The sequence below is a fragment of the Cetorhinus maximus genome, chromosome 1, assembly GCF_964194155.1.
Source record: "Cetorhinus maximus chromosome 1, sCetMax3.hap1.1, whole genome shotgun sequence".
NCBI classification, from domain to species: Eukaryota; Metazoa; Chordata; class Chondrichthyes; order Lamniformes; family Cetorhinidae; genus Cetorhinus; species Cetorhinus maximus.
In genome coordinates this window covers 212056395-212076366 of record NC_135879.1, presented here as the reverse complement: position 1 = coordinate 212076366, position 19972 = coordinate 212056395, and the positions used below count along the sequence as shown (strand labels likewise).

Genomic DNA, 19972 nt, shown 5'->3' with positions numbered 1-19972 from the left:
GTGGAGGAGTTTCAGAGGGAATTCCAGGATTGCAGATGCCTTCGACAGTTGAAGGGATGACAGCCAATTGTGGGACAAAGGGGAGGGAAGGTGGGCGGGAGAAGTGCTCAAGATCCAAACTGCTCTCAAAACACAAATAAATCAAGGACATATTTGAGCAAAATATAATCAACTGTATCATCTGTGTTGAAGACTCTAAATCTACACACAGCTACGACCATAACTGAAACTTAATTGACAGTGAAATTACAGGTCTTCGCTCAAAACATTCCAGTATCAACTGCAAGTCATTAAAGCATGATCACAAAGATAAAATGAAGGCTGGCCTGATACATGAAGAATGTTGATTTGCATGTAGAAAATGTTAAAACAATAGTGCAGAAAATGTTAAAACAATAGTGTACATCTTATTATATTTCAGCAAAATACTAAACTAGAGAAATTAAACATGGTAGGCAGAACGGGCTGGTCTGGAAATTTTAAAATAACTATACACTTCGAACAATCATTAACATATTTACAGTAGGCTTGGATGTAAGCTAGCAGCAAATCATCTTAAAATTGACTGGAAGACTGGGATCGTTCTGGCAGCGACTGCTCAGACTGGCATGGCATTGGTCATGTAATGCCAGTCAGCAACTGGTAACTGTACAGGAAAAGCGAGAAGCAATGAAGCTCTAGCTGCAAGTGATGCCAGAACTGCAGACAAGTTCTCCACTCAACTCACTAACTAGTATTAGGTGATGTTCACAAATGCTCAAACAAGAATGTAACCCAAATTTCTATTGCCTTCTTTACAAAAATTGATGATGACAATCACAAATTTTGCCATTTTGTTTTGAAGAGTCAAGCCTTTTCTGGAATGGGACACGGATCTGGAAGACCTGCCCCCATTTCTGATGGATCCCATTTTTGCCACTAGGAGAAAGGGGCGGGGCGTGTCTCACACGAGGGAAATCCAAACTAAGCAAGGCCATCTGAGCCCTGTGCTGAGTTCAAACAGGCCCTATTTTTGCTGTAGCAAGCATCATAACCCAGTGTGGGAGTCACAAATTTATGGAAGAGATGTAAATGCTCATGAAGGGCAGATAAGATCTGTAGAACTATCAAGCTGTTAAGTTATTTAAATCTACAACCCCTTAAAAATTTGAAAAAACAAACCAGCCTGCCTATGTCAGTGAGTGTTGAAAAAAGTCCATTCTAGCAGTTATTATAGCCATTTGTTGACATTACCCAAAGGGATATAATTATATCGTTATTAATAGCTTCCGTCCACAACTTACAATTATTCCAGCAGGGGGCTCCAAATTCACAGTTTGGCAGCTCAAAGATGTTATTAAAGGATTAGCAACCTTTGATGTGCGGTTATGAATACAGGTCTATTTGTTTTGGTAAGGGATTTAGTACTTGAGGAGCTTTAAACATTTTGAATGGGCTTTCATGAATGGGACTGTTTTTGTTATAATGAAGGCTATAATGGATATTAAGATTTTTATTTTATTTCATCTCAACATGGCTCCTGAAGTCTGCCTACAGTGAATACTAAGTAAGTTGGCATGAAGGGTGTAAGGACAAAGCGTGGTGGGTAGGGGGCGCATGGGTTGTCATAAGTTAGCACAGACGAAGCATGGGGAGGGGGGGGGGGGGGGGTAGTAATGGGGTCTGAGGGGTGAAGGCTAGAGTGCCTAATACTTAACAAAACAACTGGGACGAAGTCCTAGAGAACCGAGGGGGGGTATTTTAAATAGTCTCCCTCAGCACTCAGCAGCACCTGTGAACGCCTCCCAACTGTATCCAGGGCTAGTGACCAGACTCTGTCCTGCACCCTGAAGTAAAAATCGTGCCATTTGGGGCACTCTTTCCCAAGGTGTGTGCACTGAGCTAAGAAATTTCCCAACTCAAGCTACATGTCTCAGAAGCGAACATTCGGCCCATTCACTTCTTTGAGTGAATGGGCAAAAATTTGGCAAATTGGAGTATAATGTGGAAAAATGTGACCTTGTCCACTTTGGCAGGAAGAATATAAAAGCAGCATATTATTTAAATGGAGAGAAATTGCAGAACTCTCGAGGTGCAGAGGGATCTGGGTGTCCTGGCACATGATTCGCAAAAAGTTAGCGTGCAGGTACAGCAAGTGATTAGGAAGGCAAATGAGATGTTGTTGTTTATTGCAAGGGAGATGGGATATAATAGTAGGGAAGTTTTGCTGCAGTTGTACAGAGCATTGGTGTTCAGCACCTGGAGCACCTGTGTTCAGTTTTAGTCTCCTCATTTAAGAAAGGATATAATTGCATTAGAAGCACTGCAGAGAAGGTTCCAGACTGATTCCTGGGATGAAGATGTTGTCTTATAAGGAAAGGTCATACTGATTGGGCATGTATCCATTAGAGTTCAGAAGAATTAAGAGGTGATCTTATTAAAACATATAAGATCCTGCGGGGACATAAGAGGGTGGATGCCGGAAGGATGTCTTCCCTTTTGGGACAGACAAGAACTAGAGAACAAACCTTAAAAATAAGGGGTCTCCTATTTAAGATGGAAATGAGGAGAATTTTTTTCTCTCAGCAGGTCAGTAATCTGTGGAATTCTCTTCCCCAGAGAGGAGTGGAGGCAGAGTCATTGAGTATTTAAGGACAAGTTAGATTGTCTCTCTTGTCAGCCAAGAATCTAAGGGTGTAGCGGATAGACAGAAAAGTAGAAGCCATAATGTGAGCCATGATCTTAGCAAATGGTGGAGCAGGATCAAGGGGCCGAATGGACTATGCCTGCTCCTAATTTGTAAGATCATTTTGCCATTCATCTTAAATGGGTGTCCTCTGGTTTTTGACGCTTTCGCCAATGGGAACAGTTTTCCCTATCTACTCAGCCTAGACCCCTCATGATTTTGAACATCTCTGTCAAATCTACTCTGACTTCTCTTCTCTAAGGAGAACAACCCCAGCTGCTCCAACTGTTGGTTATAATTTACATGTTGTCTTTTACTGCCTGTGATCAGTACTGTTGTATGTAAGGTGTGTTTTTTTTACCCTCAAGAGTGAGTGGCCCAATGAAATAATTCTAGTAGCAAGCTTTTTGTGCATTTTAAAATAAAGAATACAAAGACACACTTACCCTGACTTTAATACAATGTTTCACTCACTCACCTCACACACTTACACACACAAAGATTAGATACAGATGAAGGTATTATTCTCTTACAGCTTATAATTATCACAGTCTCTTTTATGGCAGGCCTGTACTTTCTTGGATGAAGTTGGTGCTTTAGTTGAAGTGAGGCCTAGTAAAGCAAAGGATTCTCAATAAGCTGTGAAGTTTCTTGTAGTCAAATTTCTAGGAGGTTGATTCTCAGGTGAACTTTAACTGGAAGAGTTTGGAGATCCTCCTCTCTGTTAGGAACTTCCACTTTCAAGTATTGCTGTTTATTATCTTGGCTGCTTGGATGACTTAGCTTGATGGCTTTTGGTGGGACTCTGTCTGCAAGCAGTTTCTTGTTGGTTTCAAAAGCAGACAAAAATGGTTCGCTCATCATGTGACTTGCATAAGTTCAAAGTCCTTTTTCCAAATAGAGGGTGAAGTGCTTGTTGACTCTGGTCATTGTGTTGTTGCTTTATGCCCAGCCCAGTTTGGGTGGGGGAAACATCAATTTTTTTTCTTTATTCTTTTGTGGAATGTGAATGTTGCTGACAAGACCAGCATTTATTGCCCATCCCTAATAGCCTTTGAAATGAGTGGCTCGCTAGGCCAGTTAAAAGCCAACCACATTGCTGTGGGTCTGGAGTCACGTATAGGCCAGACCTGGTAACGATGGCAGATTTCCTTCCCTAAACGATATTACTGAGCCAGATGGGTTTTTACAACAATCAATAATTGCCAGATTTATTAACTGAATTCAAATTCCACCAGCTGCCATGGTACGATTGAACCCATGTCTCCAGAACATTAGCCTGGGCCTCTGGATGGCTAGTCCAGTGACACAGCCACTACGCCACCACCTCCCCATCATAATATAATGGAAGGTTGATAGGATCCATTCACATCCGTCTTACACACATTAAGTTTCTATGTTCCCTTTATCCAGGGTGAAATAGAGACACAGGTCGGCTGGAGTTCTATACTTCTTTTGTTGATGATCCGTTCTTAAACAAAGGGATGTGTGAATTCCCCAGATGGCTGTGGATGTCCATATTTAATTAGATACTTGTTCTTAGAATTTGACTTAGAATTGTCTGGAGCTCAAAATACAAATGGTCACATGACTTGCAACAGCTATTTTAATAGTCTGTTTATTTCCAATTTTAAAACTATTGACTGAAAGTTCACAATAAACTGGGACATGACACAATCTATCTACATTGCTGTGCATTTGGAGTCTCATGTAGACCAGACGGTAGATTTCCTTCCCTAAAGGACATTAGTGAAACCAGATGGGTTTTTAGGACAACTGACAATGGTTTCATGGTCACAATTACCAAGACTAGCTTTCAATTAAAGATTTTTTATTAATTAAATTCAAATTCCACCGGGTGCTGTGGTGGAATTAGAACCCATGTCCTCAGAGCATTAGCCTGGGCCTCTGGATTGCTAGTCCAGTGACATTACCCTCTGCAATTTCTACTCTTACTTCCCTCAGTATCCGCAGATGCAACCTATTTGGTCCTGGTGACTCATAAACTAAGTACAAGCAGCCTTTCTAATAACTTATTTTTGTCAATTTTTAGCCCATCAGCTATTTTCTCTTTCATTAGGGCTTTGGCAGCATCTTATTCCTTTTTAAAGATAGGTATAAAGTACTTATTTAGTACCTCAGCTATGCCTCCACTTCCTTGCATGGATCCTCTTCTTAGGCTCCAATCAGCTCAACTCTTCCCTTGCTACCCTTTTATTACTTGTATACCTATAGAATTTTGATTTCCTTTACATTAACTACCAGTTTCTTCACGTACTTGCTCTTTGCCTTTCTTATTTCCTTTCTCACTTACCCCCTGAAATATGCATATTTAGCCTGGTTCTCACTTGTACTATTAACCTGACATTCATTATATGCAGCCCTTTACTGTTTCATCTTAATTTCAATCTTTCTCGTTATCCAGGGAGCTCTGGCTTTGGTTGGTCTACCTTTCCCTGCCGTGGCAATGTATCTTGACTCTACCCTAACCATCTCCTCTTAAGGTAGCCCATTGTTCCGTTATAGTTTTGCATGCCAATCTTTGATTCAATTTTTCCTGGGGCAGATCAATTCTCATCCCGCTGAAATTGACTCTCCCCCAATTAAGTATTTTCTCTAGTCTGCATTTACTACACAACCACATAACTCTCCACAGCATTTCTGCCATCACAAAGGGTAACTTAGATAAGGGCACTTCAGTGCCACAGGCTTAATGGTTTCAAACAGTCTAAAGCCTCCTTTGTGTTACCGACATACAGATCTGCTATTTCTTCCAGACATGAGTGCACACGCCTCTGCTATGCTACCCAATGCAGGCACAGACTTTGTTTTGGTAGATGGGTAAGCGTCCAGCATCTGGCAAACAGTCAAAGAAATTTCTGATTGCCATCTTACTTATCAGAGTGTGTGCATGTCAAATGATAAAACTGTGCTAGATTTGGGAGATAGTGGTGTAGTGGTAATATCACTGGACTAATAATCCAGATGCCCAGGCTAATGCTCTGGGGTATGGATTCAAATCCCACCAAAGCAACTGGCGGAATTTAAATTAAATTAGTAAACCGAAAGCTAGTTTCAGTAATGGTGACCATCATCGATTGTTTTTTAAAACCCATCTGGTTCACTATTGCTCTATATAGGGAAGGAAATGTGTCATCCTTACCCAGTCCGGCTGATGTGATTCCAGACCCACAGCAATGTGGTTGACTCTTAACTGCCCTCTGGAATGGCCTAGCAAACCACTCAGTTCAAGGGCAGTTAGGGAGGGGTAACAAATGCGACGTCTACATCCCATGAAAAGAATAAAAGAATAAGTTCATGTGGATATATACAAACATAATATATACATATTATACACATACACACGCGCACACACACACTGTCATGAAGCTATTTATATATATAATGTTACTGGAAATTTTTTTTCAAATAGAGGTTTATTCAGTGGGTGCGTCTGTGTGTGTTTTAATTGGATTAAAGCCAGCTAGTCTGGGTGCTTTGAAGTATAGTAGCTTTGAGATGTAAACACAGAGGTAGAGGTACATCTGCATTTTGTTGAATAGAACATTCAAAGACAGGAGGTGAAATCTTGCACCTAGCTAGGAGATACCAAGCAATATGTTTACTACTAATAAAATTGGTACCACGAAAGGGGTTTTATTGTTAGAAGAGGTGGAGTTCAAAGGGTCTGATGATACAATGAGAATTTGCATTCAACGGGGAAGGCTGGGTATACCAGAAGGGTAGTTTAGTGTTTGCAGGGCAGAGGCATGTAACATCAAAGTCTGTAAGCCTACAACTGTCTGCAAAGGAACCAAAGCAAAAGGAACCTCATTTTGAGTTTGTATGGTGAAAATGTTTTGCCTGGTGTCTGCTTAAAGTCCATGGGTTGTTGTTGCCTTAGTAGAGATTAGTTTGGGAATTTGTTAAAGTTATGATAGTAGTAATTTGTAGCCATGTGTATATGTTTAACTTGTGTAAGTTAATAAATGTCTCATGTAGTTTGATCTAAAAACCTCTTGAGAACTGGTGGTCTTATTCCTGAATTTAGAGTTGCAACTCAAAACATACCACTTGAAAATATAGGTTATGACAGTTATTTAAAGTTTCCCTCTGGAATTTTAAATAACAGCCTTTACCAACTGCTGTGTTCTAAAACATAGTTTATATTCAAAGAATTAGCCACTTGTGTGAGGTAACAGAAGACTATCTTCACCAGTGAAATCATACCTAAACACAAGACACTGACTTAGCCAAAGGAGGGGGAAGGAGAAAAAAATTAGTGAGAAAATGAAACAAATTTTAATTGTGTGTTTTAAACACATTAATTCCACTTTTACTATACTGATATTCAAAGGAACAGCAGTTAAATTAATTAGTAGGATTATATTTTAATATTTTTTTTTAATCTGCATTATTTGTTAAATTAAAGCTCCAATATAACTAGTTCAACAGGACTTTAACCATCTCTATTCCTCACACTATAGATTGGAGGAAAAGAGTGGGAACAGAGGTTTAAAGCACAAATTAAAAGTCCTCACCCTGGTTCTGGTCATGTTGTACTGCACAGTTCGTATCACCACAAGAATGAGAAGGCTTCCCAACGAGATTTCAGTCAGAACACGCTCAGCGTACCAAGTAATATTCTTTAGTATCTGTGGAGGGGAAAGAGTGGGAAACAAAATCAATTTTTAAAAATCTATACAGCAAAGGCAAAACTAGTCAAAGCCAGCTAGCCAGTCTAAACAACAATTTCAAAAGAAAACAAAAAGAACAATTATTTTTTTTAAAAACACACCGGTACTTTAATCATGGCATGCAATCTTTCAACATTATCTACAGTATCAAGGCCACAACATTCTCTCTAAATTGATTTTTTTTTTTCAAATCAATGTATAAACCCGCCCCCCCCCCACACTCCTCACCCCAGAGACATCTCAGGTATGCCAACAATGAACACAATGAATCAAAACAAAAAACTGCAGCATGCAATTTATTATCTTGGCACACATCAATAAATTACTAGTTCAAATAAATATAAAAGGTGCAGTGCTACAGCTGGGAATATAAAGGATGTAGAGTAGAGACCACAAGAGTAGGTGTTTGATACTGTTTCTAATCTACATTATTAACCTGAATATTGAAATCTAATGTAATCTTGCCAAGTTTGTTGAAAACATTAAGGCATGGAAAATGGTATGGGCAGAGGATATGGTTCAACACTGTACTGGCTTTGTTGATACAGCTCCAATGGTTATATATGTTGAGTATCAAGTCTACCAAAATTCCTACATCTCTCTTTTTTTCACCCTTAGCTATTTCAGCACAATTCTTAGACAGGAAAATGTACAACATATTCCATGTTGAGTACTTTACACGTCTAAACATTAAGTTTTATTTGCTATTTTTCTATCCAATTATATCTAACTCATTAGTTTCTAACCTGCCTCCTAAAATTCCACTGCCTCTCCTATTATCTGAAAATGTGACCACTTTGACTTGAATTTCTGAATTCAGATCATTTATGTAAATTAGAAAAAGAAAGTGACCTCAACATCAAAGTTCAGGGACACCTTCATTTATCCTATCACAGGATGTGGATGTTGCTGTCTAGGCCAGCATTTATTGCCCATCGCTATCACCACCTTCTTGAACCTACAGTGCTGTTAGAAAGCGAATTCCAGGATTTTGCTCCAGCAACAGTAAAAGAACAGCGATATAATTCTAAGCCAGGATGCTGTGTAGCTTGGAGGGGAACTTGCAGGTGGTGGTGTTCCCATGTATCTGCTGCCCTTGTTCTTCTAGGTGGTAGAGGTCACGGGTTTGGAAGGTGCTGTCGACGGAGCCTTGGTGAGTTGCTGCTGACCTCACTCAGTACTTATCCCAATCCATTAATCTTCTAACTAGTAAGCATTTTCTACCCTTCAGCCAAGGTTTATCGTGAATCCCCACAACTTTTGAGATTAACTGCCTTTCAATAAAATTCCACAAAAAAGGTTATGTTCACCCAGCGTCATACGTTTCCCACCATCATTTGAGTTGTCATTCATCAAAGGAGATGGGTCAAGTGGGAGCTTCCCCTTCTGAATCCACATTGACTGCTGTTTATTAGGTTATTGTTGTACAGATAATCCTCAAATTTACACCTGAAAATCTATTCCATTATTGTACCAAAAGAAAATAAGTTCATTTCTGTTCTGCCATCATTTTTAAATTTGGACATATTAGCCTGTGCACAATATAATGGTATCTTCCCAGTCTTAACTGGCAACCAGATGATGAGCATGGTATACATGCCAATGCATTCTTTTATTAGAAAATATGCATCTGGATAGGGCCAGCCAATATTCTCTCAAATAGGTAAACATCAAAGTGACATTCTGCTCTCAGCCAACCGATGAAATCATAACTTGCTGATATCTAGATTTCTGAGCTTAGACTACCATAACACTGGGTCAACTTGTTCCAAACAAATGTATCATTTATAGTGGTTTCATTAAATCATTTAAATGGCTAGATTAAATCAGTTCAAAAAGGTTAATTCTCCATTTTGTAGTAGTTTCCACCTATTGATATTTTTTCTCCCTTTTTCTTTTGAAGGCACACACTTATGCTAAGGTAAAACTCCACAGACCAGCACCACTCTAGGACATTGCTCAAGAATCCATCTTCAAATGGATTTGCATGATGTACCTTAGCAGGCTATTAATGGAGGCACTTGTTATGACGTGGCAGGTGATGTGTGCCAGGCGGACCAAATCCACAAGGGAAACTTGGCCACGCTATTACAACAGTTTTGCAATTTGTATTTATTATGAGAAGATTCAGGCACTGAATTCAGAAATAATAAGTCCACCAACACATTGAGATTTTAAAACCTAAATTTAAAAAATTATTAACAAAAGAAAATATTTCAAGCACATACATAAGATTACAGTTACTTATTATAACAAATTCCAAAATTCCAAATGAACCGGACTCCCACATACACACACCCTTTAAGACAACAGTCCAAAATAGATTTTAAATTTAAATAGGGAGCCAACAAATTTACCAAAACACCCACTTGACAGTGGAATTCCAAAGGCTTTTCGCCAACTTTAGTTACTGGACGCAGCAGACTGTTGCAAACATGGCTGGAGGCTTCCTCAAGGCTGTTTTACAAGGTCATAATAGGGTCATAGAGGTCTGCAGCACAGAAAAAGGCCCTTCAGCCCATCCAGTCTGTGCCGGTCAAACAAGTACCTAACTATTCCAATCCCACTTTCCAGCACTAGGCCCGTAGCCTTGTATGCCATGGCATCACAAGTGCATATCGAAATACTTTTTGAATGTTATGAGGGTTTCTGCCTCTACCACCCTTTCAGGCAGTGAGTTCCACATTCCCACCACCCTCTGGGTGAAAAAATTCTTCCTCACACTCCCGACTAAACTTCCAGCCCTTTACCTTAAATCTATGGCCCCTGGTTATTGTTGATCCCTCCACCAAGGGGAAAAGTTCCTTCATGTCTACCCTATCTATGCTCCTCAATTTTATACACCTCAATCTCCTCTGCTCCAAGGAAAATAACCCCAGTCTATCCAATCTCTCCTCATAACTAAAACTCTCCACCCAGGCAACATCCTGGCAAATCTCCTCTGCACTCTCTCTAGTGCAATCACATCCTTCCTATAATGCGGATTCCAGAACTGCATGCAATACTTAGCTGTGGCCTAACCAGCGTTTTATACAGTTCCAGCATAACCTCCCTGCTCTTATATTCTATGCCTCGGCTAATAAAGGCAAGCATCCCATATGCCTTCTTAACCACCTTATCTACCTGTCCGGCTAACTTAAGGGGCCAGTGGACATGCACCCACTCTGATCTTCGCTACTTCCCAGGGTCCTACCATTCATCGTGTATTCAAGTGCCTTGTTTGTCCTGCCCAAGTGCATCACCTCACACTTATCCGGATTAAATTCCATTTGCCACTGATCAGCCCATCTGACCAACCTGTCTATATCCTCCTGTAATCTAAGGCTATCCTACTAACTATTTACCACCCCACCAATTTTCGTGTCATCCGCAAACTTACTGATCAACCCTCCTACATTCAAGTCTAAATCCTTTATATATACCACAAACAGCAAGGGACCCAACATCGATCCCTGTGGAACCCCACGGGACACAGGCATCCAATCACAAGAACACCCCTCGAGCATCACCCTCTGCTTCCTGCCATTCAGCCAATTCTGGATCCAATTTGCCAAATTGCCTTGGATCCCATGGGCTCTTACCTTTGTTTTCAGTATCCTATGTGGGACCTTATCAATAGCCTTACTGAAGTCCAAGTAGAATATGACAAATGCATTGCCCTCATCTACACACCCGGTCATCTCTTCGAAAAATTCAATCAAATTAGTCAGACATGACCTCCCCTTAACAAAACTATGATGACTGTCCTTAATTAATCCCTGCCTCTCCAAGTGTAGATTAATTCTGTCCCTCAGAAATACTTCCAATAGTTTCCCCACCACTGAAGTTAGACTGACTGGCCTGTAGTTCCCTGGTTTATCCCTTCCTCCCTTCTTGAATAACATCCTCTCAGATTTTACATGCCCCCTACCCAACATCACTTTCCCTCTTTACATACGTTTCTCTCTCTTTAATCTATAAATTCTATGGTTCAGTATGTCTTTGGAAATGTACTTTTCCCATAATATAAAAATCTTTCATGTTGCCAATATTGTCAGTACCTTTTGGGAAAAATAAACATAATAACCTTGCCCTATTTATCTTGTTAGTTGTAAACATCCTACCATCCCTCTGAAACACAAACAACTCCTTCACTTATCTAAAAATGCAAATTTCCTTCACACCCTACATGCTAAGACCTCATCCATGTTTACTCACTAGCATTTCAAATGCCTTTTATCCCTAACTTCAAGCATGTAGCCTATCTGACTCTAATTTAATTAAATCACACAGTCAGAACCATTTACACTCACACCCATAACCCTACTTTGAAATAAACCACAATGATATTATGAAAATTATATTTTTGTGACACACTAAAGCCATGCATAATTCTTCCATATTGACATGTGCATTCACAAATCTGATTTACCACCAGAAGTCACTAAATAGTTGATAGCAATGAGAATTTTAAGTGACATTTTCTTGGCATGGAGTTACATATCAGTTGTAGTGGCCTAATAATATTTTATTCGTTCATGAGCTGTGAGCGTTGATAGCAAGGCCAGTATTTATTGCCCATCCCTAATTGCCCTTCCAGCATCATCTCCTTCATCAGCAACTATCTCTGACTCCGATTTAATCCATGTATATTCCAATTGAAATTTCACCCTTCATTTTTCAGATCCACCCACGAGTACAGGTATCTCCTAGACATTCAGCGTACCTTGAAATGCTGTTCTCGCCATGTCTTCAGATTCACACAATGGTCTGCTGCCACATACACATTCTCAACCTCTTTCTTTGGCAGCACCGACTCACTACCTCAAAGCTGTCCTGGTCCACAATATTATTTTGTTCTTCGTCTCACCCAATGCTTTAACAAAAAGCTTTTTTTCTTCTTTTCAAGTGTGAAGCTTTAACAAGTCAAAGGTAACAACACCCCTCCAGATCTTACTTCCCCTTCACTTCCCTCCGAACCCATCCTTTCTTCTAATCTTACCGCTGGCTGTATATTCACGATACATTCTGTTCTCTGACCCTAAACAATCTGTCCTTAGCAAAGGCTACAACTCCATCCCCGTACGCCCCCAATTCAATTAATTTCGAGCTTGGCATAATGTTGAGCTTTTTTTCTGAGCTTTTGACTTAGTGGTGAAATTAGAAGGTTTATCTTAAGATGGAATAATTAAAGTAATACATAAGACTACTGATACAGAAATTCTAGTCTGAATAGATTCTAATTAAGAAATGTAGTACAGAAGATAAAGTTTAAATACTTAACTAACTCAATCCTTTCCAACTTACAAACGACACAATCTGCAGACTTCCACGAAGCTTAGAGTGATCAGTCCTTTGAATTCACCATCTCTCCCCAGGGGATGCCAGACAGAGGATCCGGGTATCCTTTCTGATATGACACCAGCCAGCAAATATGTCACTCAGAAACTCCACTTTTAACCCCTAAATTATCAATACCTTACCTCAGTCCATGTCCGTGTAATTTCATAATTGGTCAAATTAATTATTGGATTGTTTTAGTTATTACCTGCGTACATTGTCCATCCGAAGGAACAATGTGTCTTTCATAGTGTCTTTCCGATCTGACTTTGCACAATTGCCTATTCATTGCCCAGTCTCATTTCAACTTTGGTCAAGGCAAAAGCGCTGCTGAGGTAGCACACAATATCTGATTTGAGGCTGTCCCACAGACAGAACTCACAATGGTTAATTAATACACTTTAAAATTAGCTTACAGATTTTGATTGAGGTTGAGTTGATTGATTAAGTTGCATACCTCAGTTAAGCTGTAATTGAATTAGTAATTAATCAAGTAGGTATAATGTTAAGGTTAGGTTAAATTCAACTGTTTCTGGCTAGTTATTAATCATACACATTAATTAATACATGAGTGATTATAAAGTACAGAACACAAAATGGCTTCTTTGGCCATGTTAGCTTACTGCAGCAAATATGACATGAAAATAATCTATAAATAATTTATAAGTTTTTATAAAACTATTCTATCTTGAGTGTAGAACTTAAAAAGGTGAAATAATACTTATAAAATTAAAGTGTTGGGGGGCTGGTTAGCTCAGTTAGCTGGACGGCTGATTTGTGATGCAGAGTGATGCCAACACAGCGCAGATTCAATTACTGTACCAGCTGAGGTCATCCATGAAGACACCGCCTTCTCAACCTCACCCCTCGCCTGAGGTATGGTGACCCTCAGGCTAAACTCACCACTAGTCGTCTCCCTCTAATAAGAGGGCAGCCTATGGTCCTCTGGGACACGGCGAGTTTCATTTTCATTGAAACTTAAAAGTGTGAATGTTCAGTGTCAGCTGTGCTGATTAGGGTTAATTCTTCAGCTTGGCACAAAGGTACATTACTTTCAATTAACCTGGTTCTTCTGGCACAAGTTTTCACATGTTATCACAGTTATAGGCACATATAGGTTACAGGCAGCTCACCACCACCTTCTCAAAGGCAACTAGGGATAGGTAATAAATGCTGGTCCAGCCAGCGAAGACCAAATCCCCTGAATGAATAAAACAAAAATATATCTTTACATTGTTTCTACAACTAAATACATTAAATATTAACAGTACATATGGTTGTGCTGACCAATAAGAAATACAAAAATCAATTCTAAGATGTCGTTTAGGTCACTTCACAGAATCTCACAGTGCAGAAGAGGCCCTTCGGTCCATCGAGTCTGCACCAAGACATGAGAAACACCTGACCTACCTACCTAATTCCATTTACCAACACTTGGCCCATAGACTAGAATGTTATGACGTGCCAAGTGCTCATCCAGGTACTTTTTAAAGGATGTGAGGCAACCCACCTCCACCACCCTCCCAGGCAGCGCATTCCAGGCCGTCACCACCCTCTACGTAAAAAAGTTTTTCCTCACATCCCCCCTAAACCTCCTGCCCCTCACCTTGAATTTACGTCCCCTCGTGACTGACCCTTCAACTAAGGGGAACAGCTGCTCCCTATCCACCCTGTCCAGGCCCCTCATAATCTTGTACACCTCAATCAGGTCGCCCCTCAGTCTTCTCTGCTCCAACGAAAACAACCCAAGTCTATCCAACCTCTCTTCATAATTTAAATGTTTCATCCCAGGCAACATCCTGGTGAATCTCCTCTGCACCCCCTCCAGTGCAATCACATCCTTCCTATATGTGGCGACCAGAACTGCACACAGTACTCCAGCTGTGGCCTCACCAAAGTTCTTTACAACTCCAACATGACCTCCCTACTTTTGTAATCTATGCCTCGATTGATAAAGGCAAGTGTCCCACATGCCTTTTTCACCACCCCACTAACATGCCCCTCCGCCTTCGGAGATCTATGGACACATATGCCAAGGTCCCTTTGTTCCTCAGAACTTCCTAGTGTCATGCCATTCATTGAATTCTTCCTTGTCAAATTACTCCTTCCAAAGTGTTTCACCTCACACATTTCAGGGTTAAATTTCATCTGCCACTTATCTGCCCATTTGCCATCCCATCTATATTTTCCTGTAGCCCAAGACACTCAACCTCACTGTTAGCCACCCGGTCAATCTTTGTGTCATCCGCAAACCTACTAATCCTACCCCCCACATAGTCATCTATGTCGTTTATATAAATGACGAATAATAGGGGACCCAGCGCAGAGCCCTGTGGTACGCCACTGGACACTGGCTTCCAGTCACAGAAGCATCCTTCTGTCATCACCCTCTGTCTCCTACAACTAAGCCAATTTTGAAACCACCTCATCAAATTACCCTGTATCGCATGTGCATTTGTCTTCTTTGTAAGTCGCCCTTGTCAAAGGCTTTGCTGAAATCCAAATAAACTACATCAACTACACTGCCCTCATCTACACACCTGGCCACCTCCTCAAAAAATTCAATCAAATTTGTTAGGCATAGCCTCCCTCTGACAAAGCCATGTTGACTATCCCTGATCAAACCTTGCCTCTCCAAGTGGAGATAGATTCTCTCCTTCAGAATTTTTTCCAATAGTTTCCCTAACCCTGACGTGAGACTCACTGGCCTGTAGTTCCCTGGCTTATCTCTACAACCCTTCTTAAATAGCGGAACCACATTAGCTGTTCTCCAGTTCTCTGGCACCTCCCCCGTGGCCAGAGAGGAATTAAAAATTTGCAATCTCCTCCTTTGCCTCCCTCAGCAGTCTGGGACACAAATCATCTGGACCTGGAGGTTTGTCCACTTTTAAGCCTGCCAATACCTCCAATACTTTGTCACTCCCTATATCAATTTGCTCAAGAACCTCGCAGTCTCTCTCCCTGAGTTCCATACCTTCATCCTCATTCTCTTGGGTGAAGACGGATGTGAAGTATTCGTTCAACACTCTACCAATGTCCTCTGGCTCCACATATAGATTTCCCCCTTGGTCTATGGGCCCTTCTCTTTCCCTGGTTATCCTCTTCCCATTGATATACTTACAGAATATCTTGGGATTTTCCCTACTTTTACCAGCCAGAGCATTCTCATGTCCCCTCTTTGCTCTCCGAATTGCTTTCTTAAGCTCCACCCTGCACTTTCTATACTTCACTAATGCCTCTGCTGATTTGCTCCCCTTGTACCTGCTAAAAGCCTCTCTTTTCCTTCTCATTGCATCCTGAATATCTCAGGTCATCCATGGTTCTCTGGGCTTGATACTCTTTCCTATCACCCTAGAGGGAACATGTAGAGCCTGTACCCTCCCCATTTCCTTTTTGAATGCCCCCCACCCCCCCACCCCCCCCAGCCCCAACCCTCACTGCTCCTCTGTAGATTTCCCCACAAGTAGCTGTTCCCAGTCTACCTTGGCCAGATCCTGCCTTATTTTATTAAAATCCGTTCTCACCCAATCCAAAACATTTTTTTTTGCAACTTGTCTATTTCTTTGTCCAAAACAAGCTTAAATTCTACCATGTTATGGTCGTTATCACTAAAATGCTCCCCCACCACAACCTCAGCCACCTGTCTGGCTTCATTCCCCAGAATTAGGTCCAGCACTGCGCCGTCCCTTGTTGGACCCTCTACATATTGACCTAAAAAGTTCTCCTGTACACATTTCAAGAAATCCACTCCATCCAAGCCCTTAACACTACGTCTATCCCAATTAATGTTGGGAAAGTTGAAACCACCTAATATAATTACCCTATTGTTATTGTAAATAACTTGCCGAATTTAAGATAGCTGTTTCTAGCTGTGTTGACATAATTCACTTAAAGTTAGATGAATTAGCTTAAAACTGGCCTAAAAATGACTCCACCATCCCCAGCTTTCTCCCTCTACCTGACCTCTTACCCTCTCTTGCCAGCGTGACATTGGCTGTCTAAATTTCTCTGTTCCCCTCATTTGCTCTGGACAGTCTCCCACAGAATTTGTTGCCCTCTGTTATCTTAGATCCAACTTGTTGACAAGGGTGATGCTGTTGTTGGTTAGCTAACCAACCTCTACCTTGCAGATGTCAAAGGTCAACTCTCCAACACTCCCTCCGACTTCCCCTGGGACCATGATCTCACCACTGAACATCAAGCCAATGTCTCCAGGTCTGTCACTGACCTCAACTCATATGGAAATATTACCGCCCTGGCCTCCAAACCTCAGAGTCCCCAAGCACAAACAGCCTGCTTCTACTTCCTCCCAAGATCCACAAACAGGATTGACCTGTTAGAGTAAGGACTTCATAAAATATACTAGGCAAGTCTCTTGTGTGCTCCTGCTACCAGATTTTTCTTTTCTTCTTTCCACTTTCTCCCCTTTCTCAAACATAACGTCTCCAATAACTTAAAAACTTGCTACCTATGTGACACACCTATAGTTTTTAAACTGTTGTAAAACTGTTCCAGAAGTTTTTTTTAAATTAACTAATAGCAACAATAAAATCTATGAATTAAGATAGTTTTCCCAATGGCTAAGAAAATAGAGAGCATAGTGACATACTGAATCCTAGTCCAGGAAGGTTCCATGCTCACAGGAATATGTGAGGGAAAACCCTTCTAAACTGACCTCTGCAGAACGATGGACTCAAATACCAACTTCAAAAATCAGTTAACATAAAAAAACAGCGACCTGGGTCAGTGGAGTCAGTTGTGCTGGATCACTACATCTTCTTCCATCCATCTGTAGAACCCAGGTGGTGGTTAAAATTTAAAAAGCTGGATACAATTGGTCTGGAGCAAACAACTGCTATATGGAGATTGGCCAATTTGAAAACCTGGCATTTATTTTTTATTCTTTAAAGTTGATACTGTGGGACAACCAATTGACTTTAACCATCGCGAAAAGTCAGAGCAAGCTTCCACCTGTACCAGTTGCATCATAAATGGAGTTTTTCAAGTCTACTTGCCAGGTTACCCAAACATTCATAGTTGAAATAAAGGACTTCTTCCGGATATTTTCTTTAAAATTCTTTTCGGTATTTTCATTTATGCCCTTGACTTTAATTTCATCAATTTTGAAGTTCTGTACTACCAAATGACAATCTGAGTTTCCGTTAACTATACATTATCAACTTTATATAATTTGTTGTGTTGCCTCCTTTGGCCACCTTGTATATAGACTGCAAATCTTAACCTTCTCTAATCTTTCCACAATGCCATCATATTCTGCTCTGTGCTGAGTTAGATGTTTGCAGTCTAGGAGTGCTGGGAACACTGCAGTTTTCTTGCGGTCCCTAACTTTGGAGTTTTTGAAAAATGTCTTTACTTTGGTCATGATTTATATGGCTTGTGGGGTCACTTCAGAGGGCAGTTAAGAGTCAACCTGTGAGACTAGAGCCACATGTATAATACACACTGGATAAACAGAAGGTTTCCTTCCCTAGGGAGCAGTGAACCAATCAGACAATCTTATATCCTCACTGTCACTTTTCCTGATAGTTTTATTTTTTTAAGAATTGCATTCAAATTCTCAAACTGCCATTGTGGAGTCTGAACTCTCAAGATTCTGGATTATTAGCCATTCAGTAATTTAATTATTACACTATTGTACTGTATACCATATTCATGGAACTTGCTCCTAACTGGTGGAAAATGTATTTCAGCAGAAATCAGGCAAGGATGGGATCAAGTTTAACTGTCTTCTTTCCCTTATGTGAAATAAGTTGCCAACATTCACCATCTAGACTCTCATATAAACAATGGTCTCTTGGGTAAGGTATTGTAGGACTTCAGGCTGGCATGTAATTGTACTCCAGCATATGTGATTATTTCCAGGAGAAACCACAGGTGGCATCACATCTTGAAAAAGTGTAAACAATATACATTGATTATTAAAACATGCAAGTCTTAAATATAACGCTGTTTAATGAGGTGCATAGACCTACTAATCCTAATTCAGAAAAGCATGCGAGGTGACATAAGCAGATAACATCATAAATGCCACCACAACATAAATCTTTCTGTCACTCGATTCTTTTCAAGAAAGCAGAGGCATGAGTGAACTATTAAAGCACACGTTTTTGGGAATTATTCTTAAGGCTTTGTATATGACTTGCCATGTAGCTCCGGACCAACCAATAATGGTTTTGAATAAGCTTCTGATGATTCTCCTTTGCCTCTGAGTTAAGGCTCTCACCATAATACTTGCATATTAATGTTTGAAATCATAGTCACTTGTCCTAATTGTGATATCACAAAACTTACATGTTATTGTTTGAATATGTAGTACAATGTTGATTTTAAGTAATTATAAATATTTCCCAGCTCCATTTTCATATCTTTTATGTTCCTTCACGTTTTAACTATTGCAACACAATTAAAACGTTCCAGAATCTTTTCTAAAAATTCCAATTTCCAATGGCTACACTCCATAAATACAGCAAAAGCCAGCAGTTACTGCTCATGCTGGTTCATTTCAAAATAATTAGAAATTACTTAACAAGTTAAGAAAAAATCTAGTTTGTGGAATTGCAATCCAAGTTCAGAATTCTTCAGCTGTGCAAACTGCAACAACCTGAAACACTGCCTACAGAAGTTATTTATTTCATTTTTGTTGGTGTATTTATATGTGGTTGTGCATCGTAAAAACATTTGGGGAGGCAGTGGCATAGTGATATTATCACTGGATGAGTATTCCAGAGACCCTGGGTAATGCTCTGGGAACCTGGGTTCAAATCCCACCATGGCAGATGGTGAAATTTGATTCCATAAAAAAATCTGGAATTAAAAGTCTGATGATGACCACGAAACTATTGCCAATTATTGTAAAAACTTAATGTCCTTTAGGGAAGGAAATCTGCCGTCCTTACCTGGTGTGGTGGCATGTGACTCCAGCAATAAAACTCTTAAATGCCCTCTGACCAAGTGCAATTGGGATGGGCAATAAATGCTGGCCTAGCCAGCGATGCCTACATCCCATGAATGAACACTAAAAAAAAATTCATTGTTTTCAGCAACCATCTGTGCTGTGCGCTGATTGATCAGGTTGGGCATTCATCAGCTGACAACCACAAATCAAACAGTTCAAGAGAAAGGTCCATAGAGCAACTATTTACCCTTTATGCTTTCTCGTTCTAATGCACAATGTACTTTGGATGGGGGACTTCAATGACCATCACCAAGAGTGGCTCTGAAGCAAGCACCACTACTGACCGAATTAGCAAAATCCTTAAGTCATATCTAC

General features: G+C 40.3%; 1 protein-coding gene across 5 annotated transcripts in view; it reads right to left on the bottom strand.

Annotated features, from left to right (window-relative positions):
• dym (dymeclin) overlaps positions 1–19972 on the bottom strand; it is a 531615-nt gene that overhangs the window by 323439 nt on the left and 188204 nt on the right. For all 5 annotated transcript variants that reach the window (XM_078552754.1, XM_078552781.1, XM_078552773.1 and 2 more), the window contains exon 12: positions 7207–7320. In XM_078552754.1, coding sequence (XP_078408880.1) covers positions 7207–7320 — 114 coding nt within the window. The remainder of the gene's footprint in view (positions 1–7206; positions 7321–19972) is intronic.